The sequence below is a fragment of the Cetorhinus maximus genome, chromosome 10 (assembly GCF_964194155.1).
Source record: "Cetorhinus maximus chromosome 10, sCetMax3.hap1.1, whole genome shotgun sequence".
Taxonomy (NCBI): Eukaryota; Metazoa; Chordata; class Chondrichthyes; order Lamniformes; family Cetorhinidae; genus Cetorhinus; species Cetorhinus maximus.
In genome coordinates this window covers 28,736,355-28,753,104 of record NC_135888.1, presented here as the reverse complement: position 1 = coordinate 28,753,104, position 16,750 = coordinate 28,736,355, and the positions used below count along the sequence as shown (strand labels likewise).

The 16,750-nt window shown below is 43.6% G+C and overlaps 1 protein-coding gene across 1 annotated transcript in view; it reads right to left on the bottom strand.

Moving 5' to 3' along the window:
- akna (AT-hook transcription factor) overlaps window positions 1–16,750 on the bottom strand; it is a 201,691-nt gene that overhangs the window by 66,139 nt on the left and 118,802 nt on the right. Inside the window, exons 6-8 of the mRNA XM_078550276.1 lie at window positions 9,570–9,714; window positions 2,528–2,685; window positions 600–659 (exon numbers count right to left, since the gene is read on the bottom strand). Of these exons, the coding sequence (XP_078406402.1) occupies window positions 600–659; window positions 2,528–2,685; window positions 9,570–9,714 (363 nt within the window). The remainder of the gene's footprint in view (window positions 1–599; window positions 660–2,527; window positions 2,686–9,569; window positions 9,715–16,750) is intronic.

Sequence of the window (16,750 nt, the reverse complement as noted above, 5' to 3'; positions counted from 1 at the left end):
GATCTGGTCATGGTAACATTGCTGTTTGTGGGAGCTTGCTGTTTGCATTTTTTTTTACTGTTTCCTACATTACAACAGTGACTACACTTCAAACGTACTTCATTGGCTGTAAATTGTTTTGAGACTTCTGATGGTCTTGAAAAGCACTATATACATGCAAACCTTTCCTTCTTTTAGTCTTGAGCGAGCTAACCCTAAGAACTTCAATATAACCCTTGGAACTCTGTTGCCCATTGACAATGAATGGGTGGTATTTCTAGTACAGAGTAACTAACTTTTACACCCAGTTCCAAACCCTTTACCTCTACCATCTTCGACAATGCAAAACCATCCAACTTGTCATCAAGGTTTACATTTTTTCTACTCATCCATATTAAGTATCATTTCAGCCAATAGCCCAACTGCCAACATCACTTGGATATTACCATCCTGCATCCAACATTCTACAATTTTTTATATTCAACAGCTTGTGGGAATTCCTGAAAGGGACAGCTCTGTTTCTGTTTGAAAACTCAACTGATCATCGGAGGGGCCCAATGTATTCACTGTAAAAAAAAACAGAGTGATACAGGCTCTTCACAGCTGTGACAGTCACTTACCTTCTGCTGGGTCACTGGTGCCACCTTTCTTGCCTGAAGCAACCCGTCAAATACATCCATCTGTTAAGGGGAAAAAAATCACACAATTCCACAAGTCATTTAAACAAATTGATTGAAGTATGCAAGACGAAGACAATCTATTTACTACACATTTTGCATTTCATATATGAATGAGAATAAGGAAACGATGAAGATAATGTGCTTCTGTGTATAAGATGATTGTAACATTTTACTGGGCCATCTTCTAACAGGAGATTCCCCCCTTAGCCCTCAGTCCCCTAGTTCTGGTTGACTGCATTTCATCTGCTGTTTAGCTCATTAGCGATAGCAATGCTTTTAGTTGCCTCAACTCTTGTCACCAAAACTCTCTCCCTAAACCATTCTGCCTCTCCGCCTCCCTCTGCTCCCCTCGAAACCTTCTCAATCTTTACACCTAGCCTCTGGCCATCCATCTGAAGATCTTTTCATTGGCGACCCATACAGTGCCTCCTACTATTGGACTATAAAGTACCTTGGGATTTTACAACGTTAAACAACACTATAACAATGCAAGTTGTTTTTATTAGTGAATGCTTAGGTACAACTGTAACTTGACCCAAATGGCACACCTCTGTAGTATTTTTGTGATAAATTTTTGTTTAACACACTGAAAGGGACAAAAACTTAAAAGTGAACTTAACATTTTTTTCCCACACGCATCATTCTATCTGCACAAGCTTCAGTTTGAAATGTCACTGCTTCAGAAATACATAAAAATATGTCACAGGGTGAACACACTTGAAGGTCAATGGTTGTTAGTGTATGGCAAATGGAATGAATTTCCACTTCAAGTATTCCATGCTGGCACTGTACACTCATAAGTGAAGCATAAACACAAGCAAAATGTGGTCAGTTGGGTTCTCCCCAGTGTGCCTCAAGACTGCTTGTTCATACCAATAGCAATTACAACCCTGTTGGCGATTTTTCTCATTCTGATGCGTCACTGAATAACACAGCCGATTTAATGCTAAATTACTGTGGCATGCTTGCAGTGTTGAGCTGTGGCCTTAGCTGTGCTGTCACTGGTCAAATTTCTTTCACCTAGAACCCTTAATGTGAGTAGAGAAGGGAAATCTTCAAGTTGTTGGTTTGTGCTGAATTAGACCCGATGGGGTTCATTTTCACTTTCACCACTTGGGCACTAAACATGCAGAGCAGATCGGCCACTTGTAACGGGAACCACCCAATATAATTTCCATTGATTTAAATAAAATTGAAAATAGGAGAGGTTCTATAATGGGCACGTGATCCACCCCACCATTTTCCGGACTTGAAAGAGCACAAGTATAATGTGGGCACCCAATGTCTGCAATGTGCAAGAATGCAAGCTCCATTATTTGTTCGTTGTATTCCTACATCACACCAGTGACTACACTTCTAAAGTGCTTCACTGGCTGTACAGCACTTTGAGACATCCAGCGGTCATGAAAAGAATGATATAAATGCAGGTATGTCTTTTTCTCTTTAGTTTAGTTTCTTGCAACACTTATATCCTTGTATTTTTAAAGTTGGTTCAAATTGCTCATCTATTGTAAGGTGGGGTGGAATGTTCCAGCACCGCCCGCCACCGGGATCGTCTGGTCCCACTGAAAGTCAATGGCCTTTTGGCTGGGTCGCCGAATCTCCCGTGACGGGTCCTGCCATGACGGGGCCAGAAAATCCCGGCCACGGTTATTTAACAATAAATCAGTAGCCTGCTTTCAATGGGAATACCTTTAATGAATGTGTCGCTAAATGTCAAAAAGGGACTGATGCAGCTTAAGCGTCATGAGTTCAAATATGTTAATTGATGATAAAACGTTGGACAAATTTAATGTAAATGAAATGATCTATTGTGAAAACACCTTTAGTATAATGGCAAGAAATTTCATGAAATCACTTGCACTCACCTGTTTCTGGAGTGCCTCTGCCTGTTGGGCAAGGGCCCAGGTCAGACATTCCCCTGCTGTAGGCTCCACAATAGATGTACTCTGGGTGGAAGGCAAAGTGCCACCTGATATATTGGCGACTTCTATTGCTTCATGACTTTCTGCTCCTGGGTGGTGTTCTGAAAACAGAATTTAGACAAAGATCTAATTCAACAGCCCTCTATTAATTCCTTCTGGTGTGAATTTAATATCAACAGCTGAATGACACAAATAATATCATTCTAGCCATGCTGGGATGGGAGAACCTTTCCAGGAACTGTTCTGGCTTCAGCGATCGAGTACTTGACAGAGATAATAGCATAATGGTAATGTTACTATCAACATCCTGGGGGTTACCATTGACTAGAAACTGAACAGGACCAGCTATGTAAATACTGTGGCTACAAGAGCAGGTCAGAGGCTGGGAATTCTGTGGTGAATGGCTCACCTCCTGACTCCCCAAAGCTTGTCAGTCTATCTACAACGCACAAGTCAGGGGTTTGATGGAATACTCTCCACTTGCCTGGATGAGTGCTGCTCCAACGACTCTCAGGAAACTCAACAACATTCAGGACAAAGCAGTTGGCACTCCATCCACCACCTTCAACATTCACTCCCTCCACACCAGTACATAGTGGCAGCAGTGTGGGCCACCCATAAGATGCATGTATTGCAGCAACTCACTAAGCCTCCTTCGACAGCACCTTCCAAACCCATGTCCTCCACCATCTAGAAGGACAAGGGTAGCAGATGCATGGGAACACCACCACAAGTTCCCCTCTAAGCCACTCACCATCCTGACTTGGAACTATACACCATTCCTCCACTGTTGCTGTGTCAAAATCCTGGAACTCCCTTTCTAACAGCACTATGGGTGTACCTACATCACATGGACTGTAGCGGTTTAAGAAGGTAGCTCGCCACCATTTTCTCAAGGGCAATTATGAATAGGTAACAAATGCTGGCCTAACCAGCAATGCCCACATCCCGTGAATGAATAAATAAATAAATAAAAAGACTCATGCTCCAGAGACATGAGTTCAAATCTCACCATGGATGGTGGGATTTAAATTCAATTAATTAATAGATATGGAATAAAAAATCCAGAAAGTTAGGTGAGGTGAACTGTTGAGGTGCACACCTAAGTTAAATGCTTTATCTAGTACTTCAAAATTTTCCCCAAATCTTCCATTTGCCTTGGATACTTTTTAATTTGATCAGATTACAGAATGCGTACAAATGCGTCCCCACACAACATTGTTGGCTTGGTTTAAAACATGGGTTGATTTAAACCATGCCTTCTGAACCCATCACCACTGAAACAGGACGGTTTATCCAACAGTCTCAAATCCTTGCTATCTCAATGTCATGTTCCATGGCTATGCTTAATCTCTGAGTACTCAAGGGGTTAAGTGGGCAACAGATTTGCACAAACCAATGTGAAAGGTTCCCATTCTTCACTATAAAATTAGTCTTTGCGTAAAACGATTTGGCAATTTTTAGTTTGTGTTTGTCAAGCAAACGCAAGAACCAATCTGTATTATCATCACAATCACTTTGCTGTCAGGAAGCATGTCACAATAATGTTGGCAATCAGGTTTTCTATGCTTGTTGGGGAAAATTTAGTTGCTGAAAATTTCTAAGGACAGCAAAGAAGCAAAATAAAAACCAGGTAAGAGCAAAATACTGCAGGTGCTGGAAATCTGAAACAAAAACAGAAAATGCTGGAAAAACTCAGCAGGTCTGACAGCATATGTGGAGAGAAACAGAGTTGATGTTTCAAGTACGTATGACCCTTCCTCAATAAAAACCAGACTTACATTCAACTTGAGCATTAAAGCACCTTTGGTCTGCCTTTGTTTACTGCCAATTGATTCTTCACTCACTTGTTTTATGACCTGCAGATTACCTTGAATGAAGAATATAGGCAAGGGCACTTGCTGCTAACCTTGAAGAAAGCCTTGCTGAGAGATCTTGTGGTCTCTATGGTGAAAACCTTACCTCCTTCAATGTGCAATTGATTGTGGTGTTCTTTAATGGGGATTCCCAGCGTGGGGCTGGAGTGGTGCCATCAAAGCTGTCCGGACCACTAATCACATTAAAGAAGTTCTCACAGCTCACCAACCAAGAATTGAAAAGCACGAAAGTCAAATAATTTAAAAACATATGACAGAGAGCAAAATGAGGATCGGGGCATTCAGAACGGGTGAAGGTAGAAGCTGAAATATCATGAAAAAAATGCTTTTTAAAAATTGTTTAAAATTTAGTTTTAAAAAATCTAGTAGTTAACATAATGGAGAGATTCAATAACACTCCACAAATGTCAAATTATTTTTTCAGGGTCAGATCTGTTGTTCAGCAAGTTATTACACAGATCACTGATAAAAACCCAGTTACACTTGATTGAACAAAGTGTAACTTTTGATAGAGTTTTGAACAGCGATGTGAGAACAGAAAAGGGGAAGTTCTCCATGACATTAACTGAGTTCGATGCTTGCTAGCTCTGGGGACTGTCCAAAGTGCAGAGCAGTGAGTGACAAACCGCAACTTCAGGATTTCTACATTAATCTGCTCGTGCATTAAATCCTGAGGATGTGGTCAATTTCAGAGGGATAATGATATGCTGATAGTTCGCTGTCAAAAACCCCTACAAAATCTGGGCTGTAGTCATGTTACGATATTTGCAATACTAATTACAATTGTCCACAGGAGTTTCAAACACAATTATGGCGACAAAGAATGTGTGATAAAACTCTGCAGTCGAAACAAGAAGTCCAGCTGGACATTATGAGCAAAAGTGAAGCTAAGAAGGATGAGGAAGCTGGGCTCTAAAAGGCCGTCTCTTCTCTGGCAGTTTCAGAGGCTTCAGTTTCACAAGATTTTTGTGTTATGTAACACCTATTACCCCTGCCTTACCATTTCTACACCCATTGGGATAGATCACCATTGTGCTGATATCAGAAAAGTGATAGATATAAAATGTGCTGCTGACTCTTAGTCACCTGTTTCATTGCACAAGGTCCAGATCTCCCCCCTGTCTATTAGACAACCTCGTTTCCCAACTCACACCACTTAATTTGGTGCAGGTTATCTGTGATGGGTGGGAACATACTGTAAACTCCAGACAGCTGGGTAATGAAGCTGAATCTAGGAACTTAATTGTGGGGAATCCATTCTGCTCGGTCCAGTTAGCAGCAATCCAATCTTGGATTCCAAACTAAGGTCCTTGTTCCGGAAGAGACCCAGAGAATTTCACATTATGAATCTTGGGAGGCACACACATACAAACAAATTAATAAATAAGGTATGAAAACAGAAAATGCTGGGAAAGCTCGGCAGGTCTGACAGTATCTGTGGAGGGAGAAACAGAGTTAACGTTTCGAGTCCGTATGACTTCTTCAGAGCTGAAGAAGAGTTATACAGAATCGAAACGTTAACTCTGCTTCTTCAGAGCTGAAGAAGAGTTATACAGAATCGCAACGTTAACTCTGTTTCTCTCTCCACAGATGCTGTCAAACCTGCTAGGTATTTCCAGCATTTTCTGTTTTTGTTGTAGATTTCCAGCATCCGCAGTATTTTGCTTTTATCTTAATAAATAAAGTATTGTTTACAGCTTATTTCTTAAACGGGAAGTGCAAATTCCATTTTGCTTTCCTCATTATTATGGCATGGTATATTGTGGGTCCTTTAGGAGAGTTCCTCTCATTGTCTCTCCCCATGCAGTAAACTGAGAATTATCTCCAACAACACTCAAGAAGCTCAACACCATCCAGGACAAAGCAGCCCGTTTGTTTGGCACCCCATCCACCATAAGAACATAAGAAATAGGAACAGGAGTGGACCATTCTGCCCCTCGAGCCTGCTCCGCCATTCAATGAGATCATGGCTGATCTTCTTGTGTTTCAATTTCCACATTCCCATCTAACCCTGATAACCTTTGATTCCCATGCCTAACAAGAATCTATCTGCCTTTGCCTCAAAAATATTCAATGACCCCACTTTCACCACCTTCTTGGGCAAAGATTTCTCCTCATCTCTGCCCTAAAAGGGTGACCCCTAATTTTAAAACATTGCCCTCTAGTTCTGGACTCACCCACAAGAGGAAACATCCTTTCGACGTCCACCTTCATTCAGGATCTTGTATACTTCAATCGAATCACCCCTCATTCTTCTCAACTCCAGTGGAAACAAGCCCAGTCTGTCCAAGCTTTCCTCATAAGACAACCCACTAATTCCAGGTATCAATCTAGTAAACTTCCTCTTAAATGCCTCCAATGTATTTACATCCTTCCTTAAATAAGGAAACCAAAACTGCACACAGTATTGGAGGTGCAGTCTCACCAATGCTCTGTATAACTGAAGCATAGCATCCTTACTTTTATGTTCAATCCCTCTTGTAATAAAGGATAGCATTCCATTAGCCTTCTTAATTACTTGGTGTACCTGCATACTAACTTTTTGTGACTCATGTACTAGAACACCTCAGAATTATGCAGTCTTTCTCCATTTAAGTAAACTCTGCTTTTTTGTTCTTCCTGCCGAAGTGAACAACTTCACATTTTCCCACATTAAACTCCATTTGCCAGACCTTTGCCCACTCACTCAACCTATCTATATCCATCTGCAACCTCATGTCCTCTTCACAACATACTTTCCTACCTATCTTTGTGTCATCTGCAAATTTAGCTACCATGTCTTCACTCCCCTCATCTAAGACATTGATGTAAATAAATTGTAAAAAGTTGAGGCCCAGCACAGACCCCTGTGGGACTCTATTCATCACATCCTGCCAAAGACCCATTTATGCATACTCTCTGCTTTCTGCCAGCCAGCCAATCTTCTATCCATGTTAATATGTTACCCTGTACACCATGTGCTTTTATTTTCTGTAATAACCTTTGATGTGGCACCTTATCAAATGCCTTCTGGAAATCCAAGTACAGTACATCTACAGGCCCCCCCTTTATCCACCACGTATGTTACTCCTTCAAAAACTCCAATAAATTGGTTAAATATGATTTTCCTCTCACAAAACTACGCTGACTCTTCTCTGTTGCCTTGAGCTGTTCTAAGTGCCCAGCTATAACCCCCTTAAGGATCGATTCTAACAGCTTCCCCACGATAGACATCAAGCTAACTGGCCTATAGTTTCCTGTTTTCTGCCTCCCTCCCTTCAATATCCACTCCCTCCACTACTGACGCACAGTGGCAGCAGTGTGCATCAACTACAAAAAGCACTGCAGCAACTCACCAAGGCTCCTTTGGCATCACCTTCTAAATCTACGACCTCCACCATCTAGAAGGACAAGGGCAGCAGATACCTGGGAACACTACCACCTGCAAGTTCCCCTCCAAGCCACGCACCATCCTGACTTGGAACTAGATCCCTGTTCCTTCACTGTTACTGGGTTAAAATCCTGGAACTCCCTCCCTAGCAGCACTGTGGTGTACCTGCACCATATGGACTGCAGCAGTTCAAGGACTTTCTCAAGGATAATTAGGGATGAGCAATAAATGCAGGCCTAGCCAGCGATGCCCACATCCCATGAAAGAATAAAAAAACCTGTTCCTTGTATAAGACTTTGGTTAGGTCTCAGTTAGAAAACTGCACCTGGTTTTGGGTCTCCTCACATTAGGGAGATGTAGAGACTTTGGAAAAGGTGCTTTGGAGGGCCACAGGATTAATTTCTAGCTTAGAATAACTCAGTTGTCCAGATAGGCTGAAAGAGCTGGATCTCTATATTTTAGAGAAGTGCAGAACAGGGGCAATTAGATTGAGGTTTTTTCAATAATAAAGGGTCTAGGTGTGCTGATGTGGACCAATCATTTCATTTCAATAGTCTTGGGAGGACAAGGGATCACATTCACAAGGTATGTAGGGGTAGAATTAGATTGGGTATTAGGCAGCTTTCCTCTTCCCAGGGAATAGCGGACTCGGGGAAACTACCTATTTGTGCAGTGATAGTGGATTTGCTGTATTCCTTTGAGAGACAGCTGAACTGCCTTCTGGGCTGGGGAAAAGATCATCCCTTGCAAGGGACAGGTATCCTACAACATGGCCTCAATTGTCAAAAGTGGTCAGAATTGAATTTCCCAGATCTTTTGCCCCTAACTGTCCCTCTTTTTACCTCTCCTGGGGGCCCGGTGGTGGAACGATAGTGAAGGCCTGCAGGAGGGTGGGGAGTGAGTGTCTACAACACAATTACATTGGATGAGCTAGGTGGTCTGATCAGTCCATTCCTGTCCATCTTTTTCATATCTCATTACACATTGGTGCTGGCACATGAGTTTTGCTCTGTTTTTAGATACAGGCAACATAATCTCGACAGATAGACAGTGGCACAGAAGTGGGAACAGTGGATTAAAATCAAAGTGAGCAGAACAAAGCTTCTACATCAAAAGATTTTATTTTTTTGCATGCACTTGAAGGATGTTCGTGCTGGATAGGGAATAGAATGCTTCCCATTTCAGATATCTATTGTCAGCAGCAAGCTACACAGCTGGCTGTAGAGTAAAGCTCCCTTTTCTCTGCCTCAAACCTCAAAAGAACACCCCTTACACTGTACAGTGTGACAATTGGCACAGCACTCATCCTGTGTTCTGTCAAAGTGAGATTGCCAATTTGTACAACGTTAGGGACAGTTTTGTGTGGTACTGAATTAAGCCTAGCTCGGGGCCCTTACAGACAGACAAAAGGTGGTCCTTTCATCGCCAGTCCTGATTTCAACACAAGTCCCAGGACTTTATAATTAATGCTCAGCCCACGGCCCCACCCACCTCCCCAAAGAACTCTTTCTAAATTCACACAGTTCCTGCCGGGCCCTCAGTATTCTAAAAGGTGTCTGAGTTTTGAAATGGAGTTCTAAGTCAGCAATGACAGAAATATACAACGGCACAGAAATAAATGACGTGCATGACTCAAAATGCACCAGAAGTTAAAAATCATCTTCATTCTCCATTGAATTTTGATGTTACAGAGGCACAGTTTTCCTCAGAAGGCTTTCACGAAAAGTTAATTAGTTACCTGGTTGTGCACTGGAGTTCGGAGGTGGGCCAATTTCAGCTTTTTGTGCATATGGGATGGTAAACGTCATCACCTTTGAACCCTGGTGAAGTGATGTCATCGGGACACTGTGACTTGGTTTTGGAGGCTCAGCATACAAGTTCACCTGAGTGGTAAAACATGATGTAAATGAGAATAGATTTATGTGGCTCTTTTTTTACATAGAGAATCATTATAGCAGAAGATAGAAACAGAAAAACTAAAATCTTCTTGCAGCAGCCACATTTTCTTTTTAAACGTTACTCCCACGAACAAAGCCAAAAATACTTTCAGCTAAAAAGACCTTGACACTAGTGCATCACTGAGGGATCGCTGCACTCTTGGAGGTGTTGTGTTTCAGGTGAGACATTAAACTGAGGCCCCTCTGCCCTTTCAGTTGGGCGGATTAGATCCCAGGGCACTATTTTGATGAAGAGCAGGGAGGTTTTCTCCAGTGCCTTGGCCAACATTTATCCTCCATCCAAAGTCTATAAGGCAAATCAAGGCCAATTTTCAAAGGTGCCTGCGGGCCTTACAGGGCTGGTTGTTCACCGAGACAGGATGACTCAGGAGCCCTTTAAAAATGGCAGGTGAGTCCTGATTCTAGGATTCCCGACCCCATTCTGGGGTTTCCAATTTTCAGGAGTTTGTTTTAAAAGTAAAGGTTGTTGGGGTCGTGAGCCCGCACCCTGCACTCCTGACCTGGCTCCATTGTGGGGATAGGCATCTCCTCGTCCTTCACAATTTTCATGGAGTCAGGCCAGCTTTTCAGAGTTGTGGTTCATGGCACCTCAGAGGTATCATTAATCATAGTCTTCATGAGGGAACCTTTTGAAAGGTAAGTTCTAAAGGTCCTCCTTATGACCTGACGCACCCCACCCCCCATGCCAACCTATGACCCCCCAAACCAACCCCTATAGCCCCTTATGCCCCCATGCCATTCCATGCTCATTTACCAAATATACATTGTATAGAATCAATTAATACTATAGCTACAGTAGGATGCATAAAAGACATTTTTAAAAAAAGTCATTCATTGATAACTTTGCACTTTCTTTAAAAATACTTTTTACTAAAGCCCAATAAAATTGTCAATCATCCAAACCCTTTAAAGTATAAATAATTGAAACTGCAAGCACTTGAAACCTCTTCATCTTGTGTGAATAAACATTGTGAAATTGACAGCATAGATCAGAGAGCTAGAGCTGTCAATCAAGCAATGTTTTCCCTGGGGCTCAGGTGTTTCAACAAGCTAATGGATTTCTAGGCTCTCGGCCAAGCCACATTATGTATTCTTGGCTGGGAGCCCAAGAATCCACTAGAGTACTAGAGTTATAGAATCATAAAAACTTGCAGCACAAAAGGAGGCCCTTCAGCCCATCACACCTCACTGAATGAGCATTTGTGCCTAATCCTACTCCCCACCACTGTTTGCGTCCTGTAAATTTCTCATCCTCAAGTGCTTGTCCAATTCCCTTTTTAAATTATTTATGTAATTATCTTTCACCACCTTTTCTGGTACAGTGTTCCAGATCTCAATAGATCTCACCATTGTCTCATTGCTGTTTGTGGAACTTAAGTTCTGCAAATTGGCTGCCACACTTCCCTCCCCTCCAACAGTGACTACACTTCAAAAGTACTTAACTGGCTGTAAAGTGCTTTTTGAACTTGGATAAGTACACTTCAATGCCTATAGGCAGGGTGAGTACTCAATCTTCAGGGAAAGCATTAAAGAAGGTGGAGAAAGCACTCTAATGCATAGATCTCCAAAGGTTCATGAGCAATGCCGTGAACTGATAGCTAGAGCAAGTAGAGGAGCAGAGATTTAGTGGTTATCTGATTTCGATCTTATTCAGGTTTAAAGGATAATGAAGTGAATAGATCGTGTCCCAGTTGGCAGTTTGTTCCAGCTAACTAGAGAGGACTAGGGGTCCCAGCTTTAAGTTGTACAAGGCCAGATGTAAGTTAAGTGTCAGGGAGTGGTAATTGTCTCAGGGAATAGTGGACCTCTGGAACAGGCTGCTGTCTCGATCGGTGGATGAAAATGCACTGAATTAATCCAAGCAGAGAGCTGGGCCCATTTCTGATTGCAGAAGATAATACCTCTTGTAAGAGTTGAGTACCTCAGGGAATTCAGGCCAGACTGATCTCCTGGACTAGTTTTGATCACCTCGTGTCAGCCATGGCTCAGTTGGTAACACCCTTACCTCTGAATCATGAGGTTCTGGCTTCAAGTCCTATTGCAGGACTTGAGCTCAAAAAAAATCAAAGCTGACACTCCAGTGCATGATTTTACTGTTGGAGGTGCTGTCCTTTGGGTGGGGCGTTAAAGCTGAGGCCCCTCTGCCATCTCTGGTGTCTGTAAAAGATCACGCGGAACTATTTTGCAGGGATGTTATCCCCTGGTGCCCTGATCAATATTTATCCCTCAATTAACATCACAAAAAACAGATTATCTGGCCATAATCGCATTGTTGTTTGTGGGAGAGTGCAAATTAGCTGCTGCGTTTCCTACATTACATTTCAAAAAGTACTTCAGTGGAAACTGCTTTCAGATTTCCAGCAGTTGAGGAAAGTGCTATATAAATGCAAGTATTTCTTTTATTTTCTTTCAGATGGGCTAGAGATTTATCTTCCCCTGGTATGGGAGTTTCTGTATTTTTTGCCTCTCCCAGGAGATCACATGGTTTCAGGTGGTCAGTGTATACGTTGTTGTACAAGGTGTCACGGTTGTATGGAACAGGTTGGATGGACCAAAGGGTTTTTATCTGCCTGTTATTGTCCATATGTTAATATAACCTCCTCAGGTTCTGAAAGGTATTTTATAAATTTGAGTTATTTCATTCTTTCTTTTACCAAAGCTTTAAGACCAGTCAGAGGGCAAAATGTTGGCCAGGATGACAAACACTCCAAATCCCAATCTCTCCTAGGAGGGAACTTGCTGATTAGGGATTAGAAATTATCCCCAGAGTAATGGCCTTCCAAATCTGAAGGGATTTTTCTAAAGTCATACAACATGGAAATAGGTGTAATTATTTCGAAGAAGAGCTGAGAAGTTATCCCTGGTCTCCTGGGCAGTATTTATCCTTCAGTCTACATCACAACAGATGATTTGGTCATTGCTGTTGGTGGGATCTTGCTGCTCACAAATTGACTGCCACTCCTATATTATGTTAGTAACTACACTTCAAAAATTGACTGTAAAGCTCTTTGGGATGTTGGTGTTTGCGAAAGGTGCTATATAAATGCAGGCCTTTTTTCTTTTATCAGTGTGAAAATTCTGTGCCAGAAATATGTTCAATAAATAACTGTCAAATTGATTTTAATTTCTCTTACTTGTTCAGATTGCCTAGGTTGGGATTTAATAGTGATCTTACCTCACTTGTTCTGACCAGAGGGGATGCTACGTCTGCTAGAGACATGTGATTGTTTACACCTGGTCAGAGAAGCCATAGGCCTGGCTATTTGCAACAGATGGCATTGTATATTTTATATCTCTCAGAGCTATGCAGAGATGATACACTCTAGGATAAATATGTGTAGGAAATGTATTTATAATGTTTTAAAATTCCAGCAACTTCGTAGTTTGTTCACTTTTCTCTGAGTCCACATCCAGGTTTAACCAATCAAGCACAGTGAGCATCAATAGTAATCAGGCTTACATAATCAAACCTAGAACAATTGAACACTAAGATTGCATGCTGTACCTTTAGGCAGAAATTAGTTCAGCTGCACAATAAATGTATATATTATTCTGTGATGAGCCTTTAAAAGAAAGCTTTTAGATGATAACATGCAATAACATTTTTATTGTAACAGAACACCAAGTCTGGAGTGCAATTGGTTACTGAGTCAAAGATCAAATGTCATATTTCGAAAAGTATTTGCAAATTTGAACATGTGAACTGAAAGGCAGTTAAAAAGAGGCTTTTTGTAAATCCTGGACCCTAAATGAATTTACGAGAGCAGGTTTGAATAAAGGTTGTTTTTTTGATTCTCACCATACATTCTAAATACTCTTACGGATTAAACAAACTTTCTGAGAACTGAAGGATTTTTCATAGTACTTGTCTGTTGTGGTTTACCTTCCTTATTGAATAAACATGACAGATTATTATTTTCCATGATCTTCCCCTGATTTCTGATCAAATAGTCTGGAGACACAACACATTAATATGGATGTGGGGACACACAAAGTATATATATAGCAGCATCCAATCTTTTCAAATACTGGATAATGTTTGGACACAGTGGCCAGGACTTTCCATGCACGCTGGCGTCGGGTGTGTTCACTGATGTGAAGGGACAATGTGGCGGGAAGGGCAAAATTTGATTTCAAGACATCCGCTCCGTCCACTGATAGGGGAGCCGCGTTTCCCGCCACAGGATGTCAGTAACCTCATTGTAACACATCTTCATATCATTATAAGCCCAGCCTGCTAGAATCGTTTCTCCCCCCCCATCCCCTACTGGATTGTTCGCACCTGGCGGGCTGCACTTTGAAGAGAACTTGGGGGTGTGTACACAATGATGTTGCGGAGCGCACCAAGTGCTCCTGAGCTTTTCATCCCTTGGGCACAGACTGCAAAGTAATGAGCATTTTAGTGGACATGCTGAACAGTTGGACGACTGGGCACGTTGTACAATCTCCTTGCTAAAGTTGGCCATGGAGCAGTCACAGGTGGAGGCGCTCATAGCCCCTTACAAAGTCATCATCCCAGTTTAGACCAGTCTCCCCCATGGTTCAAGCTAACAGTACAGCCTTGCAGTGCGGGTTAGGAGAATTCCTGCGCCTGAGCTGAGAGCACAGCACGCAGTCCAATCGGCAAAGCTACCGCCAATTGGTCAGGTGGAGTGAAGTGGAGGAGGATGGGGTTTCAGGCAGCCACGCGGCGCACTAATCTCTGGTCATCCAAGGCGGTGGCCAGCGCTGTCCACGAAGCATTAAGGGGCCTTCAGACTTAATGAAGAGAGGTTCTTAGAACACCCATGCTAACCCATGTATCTCTCTTTTTCATCCTGCAAGAGGAGTACATCAGGATCATGAAGCCTGGTGACCTAGCTGTTTGCCTCATGGCTTACAGAGAGCAAAGACAGCAGAGAAGAGAGTGACTGAGGCACCTGTGCAGAGGGAGGAGCAGCACCCCCCCTGGAAGAAGGGGTGGCTGGAGCTGCCAAACATGCCGCTGAAGAGCTGTCGCTGGTTGGCGCCTAGCTAGATCCAGGGTCTTTAGACATTGCCTTTCATTCCTGCAGATGACCAGGAACCAGTGTCGCCAAAGACTGCACATGTCTAGGAAACTGGTTGGTCACATCTGCCAGCTACTGCAGGATTTGGTACCATGGGGACATGGAGGGCATCCACTGCCAGAGGCTGTGAAAGTGATTGCTGCGCTCCATTTCTACACCAGTGGCTCCTTTCAGGGCTCCACCGGTGACCCCTGTCTGACTCCTTGAGGAGAAGGGGTACCTGGAGTGAGGTAAAGCTGCCCTGCACCCCTCTCGGGTATACACTGTTAGAGGCCAACTATGGCGTCAGTAATGTAGTTGAGCCCAACATCGCAGTGCAGTAGCGATGTCCTGGGCTAAGGTCTCCATGGCGGCTGCCATCCTACCAGTTTTGACCTCGGTGCGTTGGCATGCCAGCGCCATCACCTCAGACTGAAGGCGGACAGACTTCTCCATCCTGCCTTGCAATCTGAGGAGCGCAGTGGAGATCCCTTCCTGCACTTGCCTTTGCAGCTCCAGCAACTGTGACATGACTGAGTCCAGAGGCTCACCATCTGACTCAAAAGCAGCAGATTTCTGGCCTCCATTAGTCCTCCAAGTGCCGGGGACCTGGGAAGTCCCTGCCGCCACCTGCTGTGGATCAGACAGTGCGATGTGCTCACCAGGTTGTGATCTTGAGGCTATTCTTATGCTAGGTCCCACTGAGGTGTGTGTCCCTGCACTGGTGGAGGGTGTGGGTGAGCGCTGTGACAGGACTTCAAGGAGGGTGCGTCCAGATTCCTCTTCAGAGGTTTCTTCGGGGCTTGATTGGAGGCCCTGGGCCGTGGATGCCACCGGGTTTTTCCCAGATGTGCCTGTGAAAGCAAAGGGAGATAATTAGTGCATGACAGTGGCGTGTGAAAGAGGACACATCACTCATGACATGTCATCACTGCTGGATCCTCACTTGGTAGAGCAGCACCGACCTCACCGTCAGCACAGGAACAGTCCAGAGCCTCGCTGGCCAGCTGGGTGGTTCTGTTTTCAAAGTCCACGAGGACCTTGATTTCAGGAATTCCTCCACCAGTCTGCAGCCTCTCCCTCTTGTTGTGTGCCAGCTTGTCCTGCATGAATAGAGACGGAGAGAGTTTAAGCAGGATGTCTGCCAGGCCAGTTGATAAGTATGCCTGGCATACATATGTGTGGGTGGTGAGTGGTCCCATGGGCAGGATGAGGACAATGAAGGTGTGTACGAGAGAGTGAATGGTGATATCCCTTGAACTGGCAGGGAGTGATATCCCTGTAGATGTGTGATGGGTTTGTGAGTGTGTGAGTTGAGAGTGATGAGAAGAGTGACTTACCCTGGTGGAATGGAGGAGATCATTCATCCTGTTGCGGCACTGGGTGATTGTCCTCTTTTGAAGGGCATTGGCACTAACCACCATTGACACCACCTTCCAAGCCAGATTAATGAGGTTGCTGCCCATCCTGCAGCCAGAGACGGGGTAGAGGATATCACGGCGAGCCTCCACTGCATCCAAAAGGTGCTCGAGGGACACGTCATTGAACCTGGGGGCTGCAGTTTTTTTCCTTTCAGGGCCATGTCTTCTTTGCAGCCGTTGTGGGCTGGAAGCACTGAGAGGTGTGTGCGTGACTGGACTTTAAACATGGCGCCTGGCATGCTGAAGTGATGAGAAAATGACCTGGTGGGCGAATGAGAGCCCGCCTGCCATGGAAATGGCATGTTTCCTGTGAATACATGATTAATGCAGCAGGTTTGGGACGAGACGGCGTGAAAAGCCACCATTGCGATTGGCAGGTAAAACGTCGTTTTACCCGCCCACTATCGCACTTACTGCAAATCTGGGACGATACCTCCCAGTGTTGCAACATCACAAAGCATTATGTCAGTGTCATGATAAGCAGCAAAGTCAAGGCTGACAGTGTTCCAAGAC